Below are 23,921 nucleotides of genomic sequence, written 5' to 3'. Positions count from 1 at the left end.
GTCGCTTTGATTTGATTGCAGGTCGCAGATGATTATTTTTTAGGAGGTCTGTGTATGATGCACTGGTGACAGTGGTCCCTCTAGGCATGTAATGCTCCAAAATGACGCCTTTTTCGTTCCAAAAGAGTGTCAGCATAACCTTCCCTGCTATGGTCCTGTTCGAAACTTCTTTGGTTTTGGTGATGAGGAATGGCGCTATTCCTTGCTCGCTGTCTTCGTTTCCGGTTGGTGGAAGTGAACCCAGTAACGATTCTTGCAAGGAAGCCATCACCTTCTCGTTCAAAGCTCCGAAGAAGTTCTTCACAAGCATCAACACGTCGTTCTCTCAATTCAGGAGTCAACTGCCGTGGCACCCATCTTGCAGACACTTTGTGAAACTGGAGCACATCATGCACAATGTGGTGTGCTGACCCATGACTAATCTGTAAAAATGCTGCAGTGACCTTCTGTGTCACTCGGCGGTTTTCCTTCACTATGGCTTCAACTGCTGCAATGTTCTGTGGAGTCACAACTCGTTGTGCCTGACCTGGACGAGGAGCATCTTCCACTGAAGTCATATCATTTGCGAACTTCCTACTCCATTCATAGACTTGATGCTGTGACAAACATGCATTACCGTACGGAACCTTGATTCGTCGATGAATTTCAATAGGTTTCACACCTTCACTACCAAAACCGAATAAGAGAACGCTGTTCTTCCGTGGTGCAAGTCGCAAGTGGGGCGGCCATCTTTATACTGATACTGCAACGGTATGCGTGCATCTGCACCATGCTGCCACTTATAGGCCATTCTGCACGCTGTTTGGAGCACGCTTACCAACTTACAGGTTAACGGCGCGAAATTTCGATTTGTTATTACAAATTTAAGGTTTTCATATTTGACTCACCCTCGTAGAAGTAGTTTGAATTGTAATAATACTTTTTGCCTTTTATGATAATTTTTCTTCTTGGATGTGCAGAACTATGTAGTTGTTAATGTAAGGGAGAGTGTTGTACCGGGAGGATAGCGTACCTAGGAACACATGATGTTTGCTGGTCAGTGATTGAATCTAATGATCGATTTTAAAATATTACGTGTTCTATGTATGGAAGTGGTGTATAACATGTTGCAGCTACGTGGGAGATACTGTAAATTCACCAGTTTCAGTCTTTCATGGCGAGTAAAATATGTACGTATGATCAGTTAAGTTGTACTTCATTAGTAGCACACAATGTCGTAGCTCGAAACAGAACATGTGATATTTGCAAATGAAATCGGTTGCTTTAATGTCTTATTGCTCTATCTCGAAAATCGGAATTTCTGCTAGTTTCAAGCAGTGCGGGTGAGGTGTACAAAACACGTACAGCTCAGTCTGGCTGCTTTCTCAGTTCTAGACACGCCATTCTCACTTGAGAACGGTTTTGCTGCGGGAGACCGGTGTGGGACAGGAGTGGTGAAATGTGTGGCAGTGGCCCCGTACACACCTGGGGGGCGCGAGGTGTCCGAACAGCAGACCGCCGGGCCTGGTGGCCGCGAGGAAGCTGCCCGGCCTGTGGGCTGCTCTCCCTGCGGGGGCGGCGCCGGAGGCGGAGGCGGCGGAGGAGGCGGGGGCGACGCAGCGGCGGCCGCAGGGGGCGGCGCGACGCGCGCCCTCCGCCTGCAGCGTCTCGGCCAGCAGGCAGACGGAGCGCACGTGGCTGCACAGGTGCGGGTCTGCAACAGCGGCGGCCGCTGCATCATCACACACTCCCTCCTCCCTGTCCAGCAGCCGCAGGCGCAAGCACCCCACTCATGCTATAGAACGGTTGTTCCTATCTTTCTATACAACTACCCTTCTGCTCGTAGCTCTGCCTCACACACACACACACACACACACACACACACACACACACAAAGTGATCATTCAAAACATTGTACCCATCTACTTAATAGCTTGTTTGTCCGTCTTTAGAACGAAATAAGCTACTGGTGATTAAAACTGCTACACCACGTGCTACAGACGCGAAATTTAACCGACTGGAAGAAGATGCTGTGATATGCAAATGATTAGCTTTTCAGAGCATTCACACAAGGTTGGCGCCGGTGGCGACACCTACAACGTGCTGACATGAGGAAATTTTCCAACCGATTTCTCATACACAAACAGCAATTGACCGGCGTTGCCTAGTGAAACGTTGTTGTGATGCTTCGTGTAAGGAGGAGAAATGCGTACCATCAGGTTTCCGACTTTGATAAAGGTCAGATTGTAGCCTATCGCGATTGCGGTTTATCGTATCGCGACATTGCTGCTCGCGTTGGTCGAGATCCAATGACTGTTAGGAGACTATGGAATCGGTGTGTTCCGGAGGGTAATACGGAACGCCTTGCTGGATCCCGACGGACTCGTATCACTAGCAGTCGAGATGACAGGCATCTTATCCGCATGGCTGTGACGCATAGTGCAGCCACGTCTCGATCCCTGAGTCAACAGATGGGGACGTCTGCAAGACAACAACTATCTGCATGAACAGTTCGACGACGTTTGCAGCAGCAAGGACTATCAGCCCGGAGACCATGGCTGCGGTTACCCTTGAAGCCGCATCACAGACAGGAGCGCCTGCGAAGGTGTACTGAACGACGAGCCTGGGTGCACGAATGGCAAAACGTCATTTTTTCGGATGAATCCAGGTTCTGTTAACAGCATCATGATGGTCGCATCCGTGTTTAACGACATCGCGGTGAACGCACATTGGAAGCGTGTACTCGTCATTCCCATACTGACGTATCACCCGGCGTGACGGTATGGGGTGCCATTGGTTACACGCCTCGGTCACCTCTTGTTCGCATTTTGAACAGTGGACGTTACATTTCAGATGCATTACAACCCATGGCTCTACCCTTCATTCGATCCCTGCGAAACCCTACATTTCAGCAGGATAATGCACGACCACATGTTACGGGTCCTGTACGGGCCTTTCTGGATACAGAAAAGATTCGACTGCTTCCGTGACCAGCACATTCTCCAGATCTCTCACCAATTGAAAACGTCTGGTCAATGGTGGCCGAGCAACTGGCTCGTCACAATACGCCAGTCACAACTCTTCATGAACTGTGGTATCGTGTTGAAGCTGCATGGGCAGCTGTACCTGTACACGCCATCCAAGCTCTGTTTGACTCAATGCCCAGGCGTATCAAGGCCGTTATTACGGCCAGAGGTGGTTTTTCTGGGTACTTATTTCTAAGGATCTAGGCACCCAAATTGCGTCAAAATGTAATGTCAGTTCTAGTATAATATCTTTGTCCAACGAATACCCGTTTACCATCTGCATTTCTTCTTGGTGTAGCAATTTTAATGGCCAGTAGTGTACGTCACTGATCCTGCGTATCAGGGATCCGACAGTTTCTTGGCACGTATGTGGCATTTGATGTGTCTAGACACAGATAATGTAATTCGCGTATATAAAGGGCTGCTGATTTCAGTACGTGGTGAAGGCGCCCGATAGCGACCCAGATGAGGTGCATAGGATTTACATCAGACGGAATTGGTCGCCGAGACATCAACTTGAGTTCACTGTAATGCTCCTCAAACCACTGTAGCACGGCTCTGGCTCCGAGACACGATCAATTATGCTGCTGAAAGATGACATCGCCGTCGGGGACGACATCAAGCATGAAGAGATGCAGGTTGTTCGCAGCTGTCAGCGTGTCTTCCATTACCACCGCCTTCCCCATTCAAGCGTAGGAGAATGTCTCCCATAGCATAATACTGCTTCCACAAGCCTGTGTCCGTGGCGCGCAGCACGTTTCGTGCCGCCATTCACCTCGGTGACCTCGGTGTCGCTCATAACCCTAGTGTAGCGAAAATGTGATTCACTCAAAGAGCAGACACGTTTCCATTCATCAATGATCGAATCCCGATGGTCCCGTGCCCACTGCAATCGTAACTAACGACGACGTTGGGTCAACATGTGAGCACGAAGGGGTGGTCTGCTGCGGATCTCCATGTTCAACAATGTACGATGAACGGCCTGCTCCGAAACACTTGTGCGTCCACCAGCGTTATGCTCTTTCTGCAAAGATGCCACAGACCACCATCTATCCTACTTTACAGAGTAGAAAAGTCTCCGTACTCCCTCATTCTGTGAAGAGTCGTGGACGTCCAACCATTTAGCGCCTAGTAGTGGTTTCATTGTCCTTCTGCCTCTTTCCGTAGATGCTCACAACAGTAGCTTTGAACGTTCGACCACCTCCGTCATTTTCGAGATATTCGTTCACAGGTTCTCAGAAATAATAATCTCCTCTTTATCTCAATGCATTTCTCCATTTGCAGCCCATATCTTCGCTACGGTAATCCCCCGTCCGTATCCTTCTGTTAGTTCGCGTCAAATCGCAAGGGCGTCTGGCATGAGCCAGAGTAGTGTTGTTCGTGTTCTGCATCGCCATCAATATCATCCTTACCGTATCAATCTCCACCAAGAATTAACTGGTACGGATTGTATGCGTCGCATTGAATTCTGCCGATGGGCTGAACTTCACATTCAGAGGGATGGCACATTTATTAATTTGATTTTATTTTCTGACGAGGCTACATTCATGAACCATGGAAATGTTAATTTGCATAACATGCATTATTGTGCAACTGAAAATCCATGTTTGCTGCGGTAAGTTGCACTCCAAAAACCGTGGTTGATGAATCTATGGTGTGGGATTTTAGAGGACAAAATTATAGACACCTGTTTCATCGATGGAAATCGTAATGGTAAGAAGAACGCCACATTCCAGCAAGAAACATTAGGTCTGTTACTGGAAGAAATACCTTCAGGAGCAAGGAACAGAATCTGGTATCAACACGACGGATACCCATCACATTTTTCGGTGATGGCTAGAAACGAGATGCAGAGACAATTCCCAAATCGTTGGATTGGACGCGGACGAGGTGTGTCGTAGCCGGCTCGTTCGCCAGTCTTGACGCCTCTGGATTTTTGCTTGTGGGGATTCGTAAAAGACATTGTTTATAAAGACATTCCAACTACACCTGAAGATATGCGAGAGAGAATTCTCAGAGCATATGCCGAAGCGGTAAGGAATACCACTCAGTCCATGTTAAGAAGATTCGCGGCACTGCATTGATCCCAAAGGTCATCACTTGGAACACCTTCTGTAAATGGACGTTCATGCCACCTTTTTGACCTCCGTTGACCTTCAGAGACCTTACTGTTACACATCGTTCCATTCGTCTCGATAACCGCTATCAGAAAATAAGTACCAAATTATAACATCCCATTTAAAAAAAACGAAGTTTCATTTCATATCTCTGACGTGACCTCACCTAGCAACAAAAAACCAACGTCATATTATGGCCCCCAAGGCGCCATGCAACATCTGTCCCGCGAACTTTCCAGCTATTATCATACTTTCGGAGTTATTCTAGGTGGCAATAGTTAGTGACTCACCCTGTATATATATATATAATGTGGTATCAACAATATATATATATATATATATATTTTTAACTAGAAGAAGGGATCGGTTGGTAGGACATGTTCTGAGGCATCAAGGGATCACCAATTTAGTATTGGAGGGCAGCGTGGAGGGTAAAAATCGTAGAGGAAGTCCAAGAGATGAACACACTAAACAGATTCGGAAGGATGTAGGTTGCAGTAGGTACTGGGAGATGAAGAAGCTTGCACAGGGTAGAGTAGCATGGAGAGCTGCATCAAACCAGTCTCAGGACTGAAGACCACAACAACAACATGCTCTTTTTGTTGCAGGTGGCCTGACAATACTCAGCAGCAATACACAACAGCACAAGAAGGACTGGAATACTCACTTGAAGTCCTCACAAAAACGGGTCTATAGATATCACATGAGAAACCTCATTACATGGAAAGAAAGAGCAACAACCAGGGCACGCACGCAAAATACGGAAAGCTTAACTGAGCGGAAAAATTCAAATATCAAAACTTCAGAAAGGGTACATACTGACAGGGACGCACTGAAATAAAAGAATTATTTGAAGACAGGCTAAATTCAGGCACTGCAGTGCACTTGTAGCTACTACCAGACGCACTCTACGCATCAGGAACGGCCACATTCGGAGCATCAGCCATCACAGAGACAGAAAAAATAGAACGTAAAATCCTCATAAAAATTTACAGAGGAGTACACAGCGGTGGTATATGCATGAAGAGACCAATCAAAAAATTATATGAACACACAGGCAGGTTCTCTCAAAGAGAATTGTTGATGTAGTAAACAGTTCAATAAAAAAAAACAACAATTGATTTCAAGAAATAGAAGTAGACCTAAAACAAATAGGCATCAGTATTGAAATGATCAATGAAAGAAACAAATTCAGGAACAACATTATGAACACGAAATCTGAAATAAAAGAAAGGAAGAAAACAGGCAAAATATGGACAGAGCAAAGGAAACAGGAACACAACCAAAGACAGTTTTGGGAAGAATAAAGAAAACGAAACACGAAAAAAATAAATAATCATGTAACATTAAATTTAACCACTGTCTTGGTGGCAGAAATGTGTATATATACTGGCTTTTTCCACACAGCTTCATTCACACACGCATCCGACAAATATATTTCACACGACTCTTCTTAGTCTCTATTACTGACTACATTCTCCTCCTTTGTCCATCTCCTCCTCTCCCATCTCTCTGGCTATCTCCTCCTGCCTCCGCCCCCCCCCCCTCTCTCTCTCTCTCCCTCTCTCTCTCTGACCATCTCTAGATCTACGTCTTCATAGATACTCCGCTGGTCACCGTACAATGCGAACCAGAGGGTACCCTGTACCACTACTAGTTATTTCCTTTCTTGTTCCACTAGCAAACAGACCGATGGAAAAACGTCTCTATGCCGCCGTATGCGCCGAAATTTCTCGAATCTTATCTTCGTGATACTTACGCGCAATGCATGTTGGCGGCAGTAGAATCGTTTGGCAGTCAGCTTCAAATACCGGTTCTCTAAATTTTCTGAATAGTGTTTCTCGAAGTGAACGTCGCATTCCCTCCAGGGATTCTGATTTGGGATACCGAAGCATTTTCGTAACACTTACGTGTTGTTCGAACCTGCCGGTAACAAATCTAGCAGACCGCCTCTGAATTGATTCAATGTCTTCCTTCAGTCTGACCTCGCACGGGTCCCAAACACTCGGGCAGTACTCAAGAATGGGTCACAACAGTGTCCTATATGCGGCCTTCTCTTTCCTAAAATCCTCCCAATAAACCGACGATTCGCCATCCCTACTACAGTTCTTATATGTTTGTTCCACTTCATATCGCTTTGCAACATTAACGCCCAGATATTTAAAGGATTTGGCTGTGTCAAGCAGGACACAAGTAATACTGTATCCGAACATTACAGGTTCGTTTTTCCTACTCATCCGCATTAACTTACATTTTTCTACATTTAGAGCTAGCTGCCATTCATCACACCAACTGGAAATTTTGTGCAAGTCGCCTTGTATCTTCCTACAGTCACTCAACTTCGACACCATACCGTACACCACAGCATCATCGTCAAACAACCGCAGATTTCTGGCCACCAGTCCGCCAAATCATTTATGTATATAGAGATCAGCAGCTTCCCTGGTGATACCCCTGTCTCTTATGAACACTCGCTGTCGGCAACAACATATTGAGTTCTGTTACTTAAGCAGTCTTCGAACCGCTCACATATCTGCTAACTTATTCCGTATGCTCGCACCTTCATTAACAGCCTGTAATGGAGCACCGTGTCAAATGCTTTCCGGAAATCTAGAAATGTGGAATCTGTCTGTTGCGCTTCATTCATTGTTCGCAGTATATCATGTGAGAAAAGTGCAACCTGTTTCACAAGAGCGATGCTTTCTAAAACCATGCTGATTCGTGCACATAAGCTTCTCAGCCTCAAGAATATTTATTATATTCGAACTGAGAATACATTCAAGGACCCTGCAGCAAACAGCAGTTGGGGATATTGGTCTGTAATTTTGCGGGTCCGTTGTCTTATCCGTCTGATATACCTAAGTCACCTGTGCTTTTTTTCCAGTCGTTTGGGTTTTTGTGCTGGGCGAGAGATTCGCGATAAATGCAGGCTAGGTAAGAGATTTCTGCACTAGAGTACACTTTGAAAAACCTACTTGGGATTGCAACCGGACCTGGCGATTTTTTGCTTTCAAATCTTTCAGTTGTTTCTCTATGCCAGTGATGCTTATTACTATGTTATCCATACGAGAGTCTGTCCGATAGTCAAAGACGGTTTGTTTGTACTATTCTCCAGTGTGAACGATATCTTGAACGTGAGAGTTAAAACTTCGGCTTAGGCCAACTTATGATTTTACGTAAGACCAGAATTTTCTCGAGTTGTCTTCCAGATATTTTGCTAAGGTGTGATGGTGATAGTTGCTGTACGCTTCACGCATAGATCTTTTCACACATGTACGAATCTGTACTAACCTTCGCTTGTCGTTACCTGTGCGTTTCCTTTTGAACTGAGATTGCAACATCATCTGCTTCCTCAGCATCCACCGAATTTCGTTACTAAACCATAGTGGATGTTTTCCATCCTTCATCCACTTACTAGGTACATAACTCTCCAGACCACGATTTACAGTCTGTTTAAACTTTCACCATAATTTCCCTACATCAATCTTACTGGAATTCAGTGATGTCAGTTCACTGCCTAATTGAGATTCTAGTAACTGCTTATATGCTCCATCTAGCAGAAGCACTCTCCTAGCCATCTTGGCTGACTTATTAACTTTCGTAATCATTGTTGCTATAACGACATCACGATCGCTAATCCCTGTTTCTATACTGGCCTATTTGTAGGTACAAGGTATAAGCTACCTCTTTCGCCCCTCCTCCCCTGTCCATTGCCTCCTACCCCAGTCTCTCTTTCCATGCCCTCCTGCCCCCACCCCCTCCTCCCTTCTCTATTTATCTCAACCTTCCACCAGCCATGAACACCTCTACACATAGCCTCTGCAAAACAGGCTGACGAACTGGGACGATACTACTCTTTACATGACACATGTGTCATGTAGGATGGCCAACATGTTTGCAGCTTTAAAACCGTTTTTGGCCTGACACATAGGCTGCCATGCAAAGCAAGTCAGTAAAGGAGGCTGGTACCACTCCAGCATAACACGCCTATTGCACAGGACAGCCTACACATCAGGGTCTGGAAAAAAAAGAAAAAAAAACCATTTCTTGCCCTGACTTATAGGCTACCCTACAAAGCAGATTGACAAGGCAGGCCAATACTATTTCCACACAATACAACTACCATGCAAGGCAGTAAATACGACAAGGGCTGGAGAAAGCATGTTTTGCGCACTTCTATTGGAACTGGGAGGTTATAAACCCCACAGTGCATATTCTCGAAAAGTTTGCTGTTTGTGTGCCAAATATGGTTGATGTTCATTTGGGGCATGGAAGGAGGACCTGGACATACATCCATACATACTTACCAATCTGCTTTACATACACACAAGGAATCTCTCCTAAGAGTCATCATACACATTTTCTCCGGTGTTTAAGGAGATATCTGCAATTCTGTTTTGATTCCTGAATTTTCGACTTGTATTATCGACATGTATTAACAAGGACAGTAAACCACAGACAATTTACAGCAGTCCAGCACTCTGTTGCAAGTGCAGTACTAGTTATTCCTTGAGTTTTACTGTCCCTGTTAATACATTCTGATAAAACAAATATCGCACACACTAATATGGAACCGCCCTGTCGAATGGGTACGAAAAATTCCGCTTTTAAAATCATCTTTTTAGGAACAGTAAACAAATTGACACTGGCGTCCCATGAGACACGTGATGAGAACAGTTTGTTTCGGCTGATTCCTACTAGACACAGCAGAAATGGAAATTTCAAATATATATATATATATATATATATATATATATATATATATATATATATATATATATACGATGTGCGACAATAAACTAATGAGACTGATTTTCTTTGCAAGATATGGCAACCCTGCAATCTTGCGTAGGCACAGTATCTTTGCCTTTGGTCTATAAGCTGCTTCAAGCCCAAGCGGCACATTGATGCAACTGCTCAGTCATGAGTTGTGCTGTAATATGTTGACACAAGTTTGTGTCTCTCATCACGGAAATGGAACCGAATAATATAGCGCAACGGTATGGCATTTCTTCTAGCGTTAAATTAGGTGAAAACGCGACGACAACTTACGGTAAACTTCAGAAGGCTTTTGGAGAGGAGGTTTCGTCAAGAGCTCAAGTTTTTTGTTGGCATAAAATGTTTAGTTGAGGCAGAACGAATACTGAAGATGAATACCACAGTGGACGACCATCAACCTCAAGGATGGATGTCAATATGGCCAGGGTGAGTGAACTCATACGATATGATCGAAGATTATCCGTGAAAATGATTGCAGAAGAACTGAACATCAATCGCGAAATGGTTCGTCTAATAATAACTGAAGATCTTGGTATGAGAAAGATTTCTGCAAAAATGGTCCCCAAAAATCTCACACCACAACAGTGAGAAACATAGAAAGATGTGGCAGCCGATCTGTTAGAGCATGCGGAAATAAATCCAGAATTGTTGAGCCGTGTTATCACTGGTGATGAAAGTTGGTTTTTTCTGTACGATTCAGAGACCAAACACCAAAGTTCGCAATGGTGCTCAAAGGGATCACCCAGACCAAAAAAAGCTCGCATGTCGAAGTCAAAAGTGATATGCATGCTTGTGTGCTTCTTTGATTCCAAGGGAATTGTTTATAAAGAGTAGATACCTCCTGGACAAACAGTTAACCAATATTACTAGAAAGAAATTTTAGAAAGACTTCGTAAAGGAGTTCTTCGTGTCCGTGTCAACATTGCTGATAATTGGATTCTGCATCACGATAATGCGCCATCCCATACTGCTCTGTCAGTACAGCAATTTTTAACCTGAAAACAAATTTCAGTATTACCACAGCCACCTTATTCGCCAGATATCGCTCCTTTCAAACAACATAAGATGTCCAAAAAGCTGTGACGAGGGTCTTGGAGGATGTTACAGAAGATGAGTTCCAGAAATGTTACCATCAATAGCAGAAGCGCTGCAATATATATACACTCCTGGAAATTGAAATAAGAACACCGTGAATTCATTGTCCCAGGAAGGGGAAACTTTATTGACACATTCCTGGGGTCAGATACATCACATGATCACACTGACAGAACCACAGCCACATAGACACAGGCAACAGAGCATGCACAATGTCGGCACTAGTACAGTGTATATCCACCTTTCGCAGCAATGCAGGCTGCTATTCTCCCATGGAGACGATCGTAGAGATGCTGGATGTAGTCCTGTGGAACGGCTTGCCATGCCATTTCCACCTGGCGCCTCAGTTGGACCAGCGTTCGTGCTGGACGTGCAGACCGCGTGAGACGACGCTTCATCCAGTCCCAAACATGCTCAATGGGGGACAGATCCGGAGATCTTGCTGGCCAGGGTAGTTGACTTACACCTTCTAGAGCACGTTGGGTGGCACGGGATACACGCGGACGTGCATTGTCCTGTTGGAACAGCATGTTCCCTTTCCGGTCTAGGAATGGTAGAACGATGGGTTCGATGACGGTTTGGATGTACCGTGCACTATTCAGTGTCCCCTCGACGATCACCAGTGGTGTATGGCCAGTGTAGGAGATCGCTCCCCACACCATGATGCCGGGTGTTGGCCCTGTGTGCCTCGGTCGTATGCAGTCCTGATTGTGGCGCTCACCTGCACGGCGCCAAACACGCATGCGACCATCATTGGCACCAAGGCAGAAGCGACTCTCATCGCTGAAGACGACACGTCTCCATTCGTCCCTCCATTCACGCCTGTCGCGACACCACTGGAGGCGGGCTGCACGATGTTGGGGCGTGAGCGGAAGACGGCCTAACGGTGTGCGGGACCGTAGCCCAGCTTCATGGAGACGGTTGCGAATGGTCCTCGCCGATACCCCAGGAGCAACAGTGTCCCTAATTTGCTGGGAAGTGGCGGTGCGGTCCCCTACGGCACTGCGTAGGATCCTACGGTCTTGGCGTGCATCCGTGCGTCGCTGCGGTCCGGTCCCAGGTCGACGGGCACGTGCACCTTCCGCCGACCACTGGCGGCAACATCGATGTACTGTGGAGACCTCACGCCCCACGTGTTGAGCAATTCGGCGGTACGTCCACCCGGCCTCCCGCATGCCCACTATACGCCCTCGCTCAAAGTCCGTCAACTGCACATACGGTTCACGTCCACGCTGTCGCGGCATGCTACCAGTGTTAAAGACTGCGATGGAGCTCCGTATGCCACGGCAAACTGGCTGACACTGACGGCGGCGGTGCACAAATGCTGCGCAGCTAGCGCCATTCGACGGCCAACACCACGGTTCCTGGTGTGTCCGCTGTGCCGTGCGTGTGATCATTGCTTGTACAGCCCTCTCACAGTGTCCGGAGCAAGTATGGTGGGTCTGACACACCGGTGTCAATGTGTTCTTTTTTCCATTTCCAGGAGTATATATATATATTGTGGAAATGGAAAGTGTTACTGATATATGATTTTCACATAATATAATAGTATTTATAAGCTGTATTTTTGTGCGCACATACTCTTTTTTAAATGGAACAATGCTTATTGACGTTAACAAACTAAAACTAGGATAAATTAGAAAGTCAGTGATGTTTGTTGCAGATTTCTAGTGCCCGTCGTTTACGAGATATGGTATTTTGAAAAGTTACACACTGACACCTGTTTGGCCCATTCAGCCTGCGTTGTTGCTAGGTACGAAGTTGTAATGTTTATTTAGAGTGTGCTTGTGTGTCCGTTGAGTGTATTTCTACACGCTAGTCAGTCAGTGAATGGCAGTCCAAGCAGTAGGTCGCGAGTAGACGATGGAATTCACCAACGCAGAAAAAGCCGTCATGCTCGTGGTGCATGGAGCGTGTAGGAAGAATGCAGCTCGTTCTTGTGTACTGCATGTGGAAAGATATCCCAACAGACGTCAACCATCTCGACAGTTATTTATCAACCTCTTCAACAAGTTACCTGAAAGTGGTAATGTAACACCCAGAGAATGTAACAGAAGAAAGCAAGTGACGACAGAAGAGGGCAAAATTAATGTCCTTTCTGCTGCAGCAGTTGATCCACAATTTAGCTCCCTCACAATCGCATGAGGAAGAGGCATGAGTTAGGCAAGTGTCCTAGACATTCTCCATCGACACAGGTTACAACCGTATCAGAACTCTCTCCATCAAGAGCTGCATGGAAACGATTGCGATAATCGTGTTAACTTCTGCACATGGGAATTAAGGCAGGATACTCCAGATGTGTCATGTATGTTATTCAGTGATGAAGCCACATTTACCTATCATGGGTAGGTAAATCACCGAAACATGCATTGTTGATCTGTTGACAGCTCTCATTGGCTTCATCAGGTGGAACGTCAGCGTCCATGGAGTGTAAATGTGTGGTGTGGGATAGTGAACCATCAACTCAAAGGCCAGCATTTCATAGCCAGGACACTGAATGCACAAAAGTATTGCAGCCTCCTAATGTACTATCTTCCATGAATGCTAGAAGACGTTTCTGTGGTACCAACACGATGGCTGTCCAGCCTATAGTGCATGAAGTACTACAACATGTCTTCAGGAATTGTTACCAAACCTTTGGATTAGACACAGAGGATCTGTATCCTGGCCAGCCCATTCCTGGATTTGACGCCTGTAGACTTTTTTCTGTGGGGAAAGCTTAGAGACACTGCCTGCAAGGATATAACAACTACACGTATTATTGCTGCCTGCTCGGATATGTCTGCTGATATGCTGGTATGTGTGCAGCAGTCGTTCCGTACCAGACTGAAACCGTGTATTTCCGCTGCTGGTGATCATTTTGATCAAAACCTGTGATGGACAATTGTCTCGTTACTAGTCAGAATCCAAATAACTATGTATGCATTTGTGCTGTTCTGCAGTGTGTGCTATCACAAGTATTGTATCAGCGTCGGTTTGGTAACTTTTCAAAATAAGACACCTCGTAAACGACTCACACTAGAATCCTGCAACAAACACAACTGATATTCTAATGAACACTACTTTTAGTTTTTTAAAGTCAATTGAAAAAGTGTTTGTTTGCATAAAAAATACACTTTCTAAGCACATATACAAAGAGCGTTCAAAAAGTTTTGCACAGTCGTCTCTATTTTTTTTATTTTTTGCCGGAGGAGAATGAAATTTTTTGTGAACGTACTTGAAAGTTTAGCTATAAGTTGGTGTATAAAAGCATTTTAAATTATTTACAGGTGAGCCATAATGGACCGTGAAGTAGATGTCATGTGGCGACAACGGTCGGTGATAGAGTTCCTCTTCAAGACCGGCGATGATTCTACACAGTGGATCGCAGCAGTATCCAGCGATGGTTGCAAAGGTTAAAAGAAGGGGAAGGTGGACAATGCACGATGGGGTAGACCATCGACGGCAGTGAGCGATGTGAATAAGGAAACCATTGATCAAATCATCCAAAATGACATGTGTGACGACACGACAGCTGGCTGAAATGACTCGTTTGTCGTTGGGTAGTGTGGTATCACTGGTACAGTCACTAGGGTACAGAAAAATCTGTGCACGTTGGGTGCCTAGATTATTGACAAGAGAAATGAAAACGATGAGGAAGAATGTGTGCGAGGGTCTCATGAAGACCTTTACTGAAGAGTGGAAACAGTGTTTTGACGGCGTCATTACCCAGGATGAAACATGATTGTTTTTGTCCGAACCTCAGAGCAAAACCCAATCCATGGAGTGGCGTCATCCGGGTTGCCCTCAGAAGAAGTAACCATGGCTTTCACGAACGGCAGGCTGAAAGGTGATGGCCTCCTTCTTCTGGGCTCAGTGTGGTGTCATTTTCATTGACTTTTTGGATCCTGGTTCCACAATTAACCGGGATCGTTACTGTTTGTCATTGGACAAGCTGCTACGTGCCACCAAGACCCACAGACGACAGCTAAAGGTCAGCTCATCAGACTACACCATGACAATGCCGAACCCGTACAGCCCTTATGACGCAGGAGAAAATCAGGAAAATGGGTTGGAATATTGTTCCTCATTCTCCCTACAGTCCGGACTTGGCTTAGTGTCATTTATACCTGTTTGGTCGTCTAAAGGCCCACCTGCGTGATAAAACACTTGATAGTGAGAAAGACCTTATTTCCTGTGTCAAGCGATGGTGTAAAAGTCAATAGCCAGGGTTTTACCGAAGTGTATTTACATCATAGAAAGATCGTTGGACCAGATGCGTCACAGATGATGGAGGCTACAGTGAGTAGGCTCAATATAATAAAAAAATTAGAGACGACTGTGCAAAACTTTTTGAACATATGAGGTAAGGGACCCTGATCCAGAAACTACTGAGTGGAAGTGATAAAGGAAAATCCTTTTCATACTGCATACACTGGACCTCTACTGATGCAAGCTCTTTGGTTTCCATATTTTTGGAGGAGGTAGTATGGATAAAATCAGTGATAAAACGTCAAGTAAACATGGTTTCTAAAATGCATACCTTTAGAGCTATGAACACTTTTTCACTAGAATGCATGTGTTTCACAGCAGCAAAAATGAACAAGTGCTGATTGCTCCTAAAGTATGCACTTTAGAGCCCATGTTTACTTCACAGTTTTTTCTTGTTTCGATCCAAGTGGAAGAAAAAGAGCTTGAACTAGAAGAGGTCCACCGTCAGAGATGTCAGAACGATTTGCGCTTACAACACCCGACTCGATCGTTTGTGGATCAGTGTCCCTTACGCCACCGTGAGGCGATTTTAAGACGTGAGATGGCAATATGCACGTATACAGGTGGCGTTAGCATCGCGTACAGCGGATATAAAAGAGCGTGCGTTGGTGGAGCTGCCATGTTTAGTCACGTGACTCGTGTGGAAAGATGTCCGACGTGATTAAGGCTACACGACCGGGATCAAGGGACTTTGAACGCGGAACGGTAGTTGCAGGTAGACGCATGGGACATTCCATTTCGGAAACTGTTACGGGATTCAATATTCTGAGATGCACAGTGTGAAGCGCGCGCCGAGAACACCAAATTCAGGCCTTACCTCTCACCACGGGCAACGCTGTGCCCGACGGACTTTACGCAAACGATACTGCTCTTGGTCATTAAGTCGAATTGCCAGTGCTAACAGACAAGCAACACTGCGTGAAATAACCACTGAAATCAATGTAGAAAGAACGACGAACGTATCCGTTAGAAGAGTGCAGCGAAATTGGGCTATGGAGTCGGATGATCGACACTGGTGCCTTTGCTAACAGCACGACTTCGCCTGCAGTGTCTCTCCTCCGCTCGTTACCATATCGATTGGACGCAACACGATTCGAAAACCGTGAACATTTGAGCCCAGATTTCAGTTGGTATGAGCCGGTGATAGGGTTCGAGTGAGTCGCAGTCCCCGAGATGCCATGGGCCCAGGTTGTCAACAAGGCACTGTGCAACCTGGTAATGGCTCCATAATGGTGTGGAATGGAGTGGTTATGTTCAGCTCCTTGGAGTCCATTTCCAATCATTCATGGACTTCATGTTCCCAAACAACTACGGATGTATGGCAATACCCTATCTTACCAGGCCACAATTGTTTTCGATTAGTTTGAAGAACATTCTTGCTATTCCAGCGAATGATCTTGTCGCCCAGGCAGCCGGACGTCTGCACTGTGTGGTGTTCGTATGCAATGTGTGTTTCCTATACGGCAGTCGACTGCTCCGTGCGAACTGGGGTAGCCTGAGCTTCTAAAGATCTTTCTCCGCTTAGAGACAATCATTCTTAAGTTTTCCATTTGAAAATTACTCTATCAGTTTTTCAATGTAGGTACCACGTACATGTAGCACACCTGGTTAGTAGGTCCTCCTAGTTACCCGAACTCTTGTCGTTCCAGAGCCGGCGAATGCAGTTAAACGACGTCTGATGGCGCTCTGAACCGTCGGAGAACAGTTTGTGTCTGACACTAAGCTAGGTGCCTTCTTTATAATATGTAGTAATACAGCACAGTGAACGCATTGTCGTAGCCTAGACAGACACGAAGTCCACACCTACCACAGTAGTACAAGTTAACTCTGCACATGATGAAGAGATTGGAGAATTGTTTGATGAGATAATAGAAATTATTCAGATTGCTAAGGAAGTCAAAAATTTAATTGTGATGGAGGACTTGAATTCGATAGAAGCAAAAGGAAAAGAAGGAGAGGAATGATAGAGTAAGCCGCCTGGTAGAATTTAATCATCGCTAACGCTTGGTTTAAGAATCATAAAAGAAGGTTGTGTGCGTGGAAGAGATCTGGAGACACCGGCAGATTTCATATTGATTGTACAATGGCGAGACAGAGATTTCGGAACCAGATTTTAAATTGTAAGACATTTCCAGGGGCAGATGTAGACTATGACCACAATTTAGTGGTTATGAACTGCAGGTTAAGCTACAGTTCATAACTGAAAAAACTGCAAAAACGTTAGGAAGGCAAGGAGGTGGGACCTGAATAAGTTGAAGAAACGGAGGGTTATTGAGAGTTTCAGAGGAGAATTAGGCAACGACTGACCACAAAAATGGGAAGATATACGTTAGAAGACGGATGGGTAGCTCTGAGAGATGAAACAGCGAAGGCAGAAGAGGATCAAACGGATAAAAAGACAAGGCCTAATCGAACTTCTTGGATAATACAGCAGATATTGTCATTCATGAAAGGAAAAAAAAATAAAAATGCAGCAAATGAAGCAGGCGAAAAGGAATACAAACATCTAAAAAATGAGACTGACACAAAGTGCAAAATGGCTAAGCAGGAATGGCTAGAGGACAAATGTAAGGATGTAGAAACACATTTCCCTTGGAGAAAGATAGATACCGCCAACAGGAAAGTTAAACGCGCCTTTAGAGAGAATAGAAGCATCTGTATCAATATCAACAGCTCAGATGGAAAACCAGTCCTCAGCAAAGAAGCCAAAACTGAAAGGTGTAAGGAGAATATAGAGGGTTTATACAAGAGATATGAACGCGAAGGCAGTATTATAGAATTGGAAGACGACGCATATGAACATGAGATGGGAAATATGACACTGCGAGACGAATCTGACACAGCACTGAAAGACCTAATTGGAAACAAGGCCCCTGGAGTAGATGACATTCCGCCTGCAATACTGAATGAGGAAGTCGACTGGGAAAATCTCTCTGAAATTCTGAAGGTAGCAGGTGTAAAATAAAGGGAGTGAAAAGCTATTTACAACTTGTACAGAAACCAGACGGCAGCTATAAGAGTGAGGAGCATGAAAGGGAAGTAGTGCTTGAGAAGGAACCGGGACAGGGCTGTAGCCCATCCCCTTTGTTATTCAGTCTGCACATTGAAGAAGCAGCAATGGAAACCAAAGAAAAATTTGGAGCAGGAATTAAAGTTCATGGAGAAGAAATAAAAACTATGACGTTTGTAGATTACATTGTAATTTTGTCAGAGGCAGCAAAAGGCTTCAAAAAGCAGATGAATGGACAGTGTTTTGAAAGTAGGATGTAAAATGAAGATCAATAAAAGCAAAACAAGATAATGGAATATAGTCGAATTAAATGAGGTGATGCTGGGGGAATTAGGTTAGGAAACGAGACACTAAAAGTAGTAGATGAGGTTTGCTATTTGGGAAGCAAAATAAATGATGATGATCGAGGTAGAGAGGATATAAAATGTAGACTGGCAATGGCAAGAAAAAATTTCTGAAGGAGAGAGATTTGCTAACATCAAGCATAGATGTAAGTGTTTGGATGTCTTTTCTCAAAGTATTTGTGTGGAGTGTAGGCATGTATGGAATGAAACATGGGCGATAAACAGTTTAGACAAGAAGAGAATAGAAGCTTTTGAAATGTGATGCTGCAGAAGAATGCTGAAGATCAGATGGGTAGATCACGTAACTAATGAGGAGGTACTGAATAGAGTTGGGGAGACGAGAAGTCTGTGGCACAACCTGATTAGAAGAAGAAATCGGTTGGTAGTACATGTTCGGAGACATCAAGTGATTAGCAATGTAGTATTAGAGGGAACTGTGTGGGGTAAAAATCGTAGAGGGAGGCCAAAAGATGACTACATTAAGCAGATTCAGAAGGATGTAGGTTGCAGTAGTTATTTGCAGATGAAGATCCTTGCACAGGATAGAGTAGCTTGGAAAGCTGCATCAAAGAAGTCATCTGAATGATGACCACAATAACACCACTACCACCATCACCAACACCACCACCACCAACAACAAAAGCCTAAGCACACCAGCATCGGAAATTGGTCTCTTTTTTATTATTATTATTTATTTTATGGGATTCATTGGACAACTCTAGTCAAAAACACGAAGTTGTAAACAAGTTGTTACACAGGGATACAATTTGGCTCAACAATAACTTAAAATGATATTTAGGTAATATAATTATTAGACTCTATTCTTATATGAAATGTGTTTTGCTCCTCTGTCTGCCCAATATTTCATCATTCTTTCAGATATTTTCTTTCTTTCTTCGTCTGAGACAATTCTTCCTGTACTCCTCTTATTGATTTTCATTTGTAGTCTGGTTTGCGGGTCTTGCAGTATTCTGGTATTCTCTGTCTTGTTTTTTAGGTCATCTACTGTAATTTGGAGTTCTTTTATATCTTCCATAATTTCTGTGATCCATTTAATGTTGCTCTTGCTATTCCACAATTTTTGTATTATTGTTTTACTTATTCTGTTTTCTGGAGTTCTCATCAGATGTCCAACGAATGAATGAGATGCGTTTCTTTCTGATCGTGCCCATGACTGGTTCTATTTTCTTATATAATGTTTCATTTGATGCTATTCTCCAATGTCCATTTATTTTGTACTGTTTATTTATACATTTTTTAATTATTATTCTTTCTATTTTCAGTATTTCGTCAATTTCTGCTGTATTAGTTGTTTTGAAGATAGTTTCACCTGCATACGTTATTTCTTGTTGTGTAACTGTTTTATAGTGTTTTAATTTTGCATCTATAGATAGGCCTTTTTTGTTGTATGTAGTTTTGGTAATGTAATTTGAGCAGTTCAGTTTTTTTTATTCTATTCTGCCATGATGGCTTTTCATTTAGATTGTATATTATTATTTCGCCTAAATATTTAAATTTATCAACAATTTTGATTTCCTGTCCTCCTATTGTAATTTTGTTTGCAAGTGGTGGATCAGTTAGCATAATCTCCGTTTTTTCAAATGATATTCTATGTCCTACTTTCTCTGCTATTTCTTGTAGTGATTTCACTTGTTGCCTGGCTTCTTGAACGGTGTTGGTCTGCCTATTAGTGAAAACAGTTTTAAACTCTGTAGAGTAGTTCGTGAGATTGGGTTTCATGTAGACAGGAAAGAGACGTCACTCGATTTTAATTTATAATATGTATGTATTAATTACTTAGAAAATTTTATTTCAAGTAAGACTATACATTTTTAGGACTTGTTATACAATGTGTGGTCGGTAGAGGTATACTTTGACGGTCAAAATGTATTTATTTCGATAATAGTTCCACTTAAGTTAATTTCAGCTTCTGCTTGTTGGTGTGTAGAAGAGTAATAACGTTAACAGATAGACAGCTGAACACATTATTGGCGAGATTTCTGAATGGAAACTGTTACATTTCTGTCGAGTATTTCTTTCTATCTACATGATTATGTGTACCTTGGAACATATTTTTAAATCTTTCTGGAAGAATATTTGTAATCTCACAAAAAACTGCATAACATAAAAAGTGAGTGCCATAATTTAAAATCGCAGTAACAAAATATTAAATTTCAGTTGCAGAGCCGCCGCAAGGCTGAAAACTACCCCAAGCTGCAACACTCCCTGCAACTAAGTACATCGATGAGCCAAAACATTAGGACCACCTGTTTAATGGCGTGCTATCCCACTTGTGAAACACAGTGCACGAGAGATTCTGCTTGCCATTGATTCTAAAAGTCCTTGACAAGATTCCAGAAGCATGTGGCACGATATGTCTACGCACAGGTCAAGCAGTTTCCTCAAATCACCGGATGGTGGTTTAATGGCGCGCAGCTGGGGCTCGATATGTGTTCCAGTGGGTACAAATCAGGCACATTTTCTGGCCAAGATATCAATGTGAATTAATGCCTCTCAGACCACTATAGCACGATTCTGACTTTGCAGTACGGACAGTGCTGGAAGATGTCATCGCCATATGGCGAGACTTAAAAGAATGAAGAGATGCAGGTGGTCCCCAATAATGTCCTCGTAGATCACTGCTGTCGTGAAGCATCTGTTGCGCGATGCATGTTTCATGCAACCATCCGCCTGGATGATGGCGTATGAGGACTCAACCACGTACCTGGTGTAACGAGAAATGCGATTCATGCCCACTGCAATCATAACTGACGATGTCGTTAGGTCAACACAGGAACACGTAGGGATTGCTTGATGTGGAGCTCGATGTTAGACAATGGCCTTTAAACGGTGAGCTCCGAAACACTTGTGCCTGCCCCAGCATTGTACTCTGTCGTCAGATCTGCCACAGATTGTTGCCTGTCCTGGATTATACAGTGGGGAACCCTGTGACATCTACGTTTTGTGGCGGGACGTGGTCGTCCAACACCATAAGGGCTACTCATTATTTCACCATGCTTCAACCACTTTGCATAGGTAGACACGACAATAGTACGCCAATAGGAGCAGAACTTCGCTGTTTCAGAGATTCTCGTGTCCAGCCGCAGTGCCGCAACAATGTGCGCTTAGTGAAAACTGCTTACATCAGTGGATTCTCGTACTTGTGGCCCCTTCGCTGATGACTGGCCATTCGTCTCTCTTTCGCTTACATTCTTTTCTTGCTGCATAATGCGTCCGCAACATAATGTTTTGGCTCATCAGTATAGTTCCATGTGTAAACGGTTAAGAGTTGAGAGGAGCCGCACAACGTGGTTAGGAATGCCGAGATCCACATTCTGTATACGAGGACAGGTTACGTAGCGGGTTTCTCGATCAGAGTGAGTGAGGAGATCCCTCTACGCCTCGCGTGAGGAGTACACAATGGCTGCCAGCACATGTCGGATGTCGACATCCGGACGATCGTTGCCTCTCACCTCCACGCTGCGGTTCTCCAGCCCACGGCTCTGCTGGTCGCACTGGACGAGATCCCCCGGCTGCCATGCCGATATGCAGCGGATGGGTTCGGGAGGGCCGTACTCGACCTCACGCAGGATCTCAGCTCACACAACTGTCTCATGCGAATCTTTTGGAACAAGACCTTGCTTACGTTTCTTCATTTCTCTACAACTGCAAAATCTCTGTTGCCACTCAAACAGTTGTACTGACGCACCAAAAACTTGTGTGTCACCTCTTCAGATCCTCCCAGGCTGAACGCAGGTGACCACAACACATGGCACTTGGAACTCCATTCAGGAACACTACTTGGCAGAAGGACCATGCACCACCGTGAAAAAATGGCACTTACAACATTTTCCACTTGCATTGTTCAATTTTTTTCACGCACATCTATGCCCTGCAAACCACCCTATGGTATATGGTGGAGGGTGTAGCACATACCGCTATTTCCAACGTAAACCTAAGCTGCTGCTTGTGACTATTTGTTTTCCCCACTTAACAACCACACTGACACACGGCAAGTTGATGCTGCTTAATCTGATATTTATTCTCCTAAGCTGCAGTACTTGCGCTGATAGTATGTCACCAGATGGCACCATTTTTCAACATTTCTTAAGAGGCTTTATGAGTTTCTCGAGAATTTGACAGCTTTTCACAAAACACTCGAGAGAGCCATATCCCCATCCATAAATCACTTTAGGAAAAAAACTTATTTTGCTTTACACAAATACAATCCAAAAAGATGTAAAAAGACTTGTCATGCCAAAAGAGACAGGCACAACTGCAACTGAATTTTTTTGTTTAGTCATTGACCGGTTTTGGGCTACACCTATTCTCAAATCAATCAATGTTAGCCAAGTGAACTGTCAATCAAAACAGCAATAAACAAAGTGCATACAGATGTGTACGGTCCCAACTAACATTCCTCAACCAGTGTCAGACTCAGTATATGTCACAAATCATGAACAACGCCTTCTATACCAGTGGCATCCATGTAAGACCAGAAGTTAAAAAAACGTTCTTCGAACCACCAATCTTACACAGACATCATTGCTATACGTGATGATCTTCATCCTCTATGACACAATTGTGGCTGGTTCTATATTTCTCTCAAAAGTTGTGTAAGCTTGAATTAAGCTGTGTACTTATTAATATCATATAACAACATGTACATTTACAAGCTAACAGGGTCTACATGACTCAGTTCGAAGAGTGTCCGCCCCGATAGCTGAGTGGTCAGCGTGACAGATTGGCATCCTACGGGCGCGGGTTCGATTCCCGGCTGGGTCGGGGATTTTCTCTGCTCAGGAACTGGGTGTTGTGTTGTTTTCATCACCAGGTCGCCCAATGTGACGTCGAATGTAATAACACCTGCACCAAGGCGGCCGGACCTGCCCCATAAGGGGCTTCCCGGCCAATGATGCCAAACGCTCATTTCCATGTTTTCAGTGGGTCCACGGCAATAGCGCTCGAGCGCACAGATATACTGTTCACTCATTAGTTCAGGACCGGCCAGCCACGTCATATACCTAGAGTTACGAAATTCACTTGCCTGTAATGTGACAATTACCTAACAAACAAGGTGGCGATGTGACAGTTGGAACACCATGGGCTGCCAGCATAGGTGCTGTAGATGCAGCTGCACTTGCTGCGGCAGCAGCAGGAGGCGGATCTACAGCGGTGCGTCCCGTGACATCGCTAGACGCTGGAGTTGAACCCCGTAGATTCTATGTACAGCACCACAACGGACGTGCCCCTGTATGGACACTTCGAGGAGCACCAACGTTGCCAGATTTCGCTCGTCGTCGCCACATGGGCCCAACTC

General features: G+C 44.4%; 1 protein-coding gene across 1 annotated transcript in view; it reads right to left on the bottom strand.

Annotated features, from left to right (window-relative positions):
• LOC126416587 (pancreatic lipase-related protein 2-like) overlaps positions 1–23,921 on the bottom strand; it is a 194,498-nt gene that overhangs the window by 11,006 nt on the left and 159,571 nt on the right. Inside the window, exons 6-7 of the mRNA XM_050084339.1 lie at positions 1,607–1,737; positions 1,465–1,546 (exon numbers count right to left, since the gene is read on the bottom strand). Of these exons, the coding sequence (XP_049940296.1) occupies positions 1,465–1,546; positions 1,607–1,737 (213 nt within the window). The remainder of the gene's footprint in view (positions 1–1,464; positions 1,547–1,606; positions 1,738–23,921) is intronic.

This window comes from Schistocerca serialis, chromosome 8 (genome assembly GCF_023864345.2).
Source record: "Schistocerca serialis cubense isolate TAMUIC-IGC-003099 chromosome 8, iqSchSeri2.2, whole genome shotgun sequence".
In the NCBI taxonomy this organism is placed as follows: domain Eukaryota; kingdom Metazoa; phylum Arthropoda; class Insecta; order Orthoptera; family Acrididae; genus Schistocerca; species Schistocerca serialis.
The sequence above is the reverse complement of the archived record's forward strand: the minus strand, read 5'-3'. Positions and strand labels throughout refer to the sequence as shown.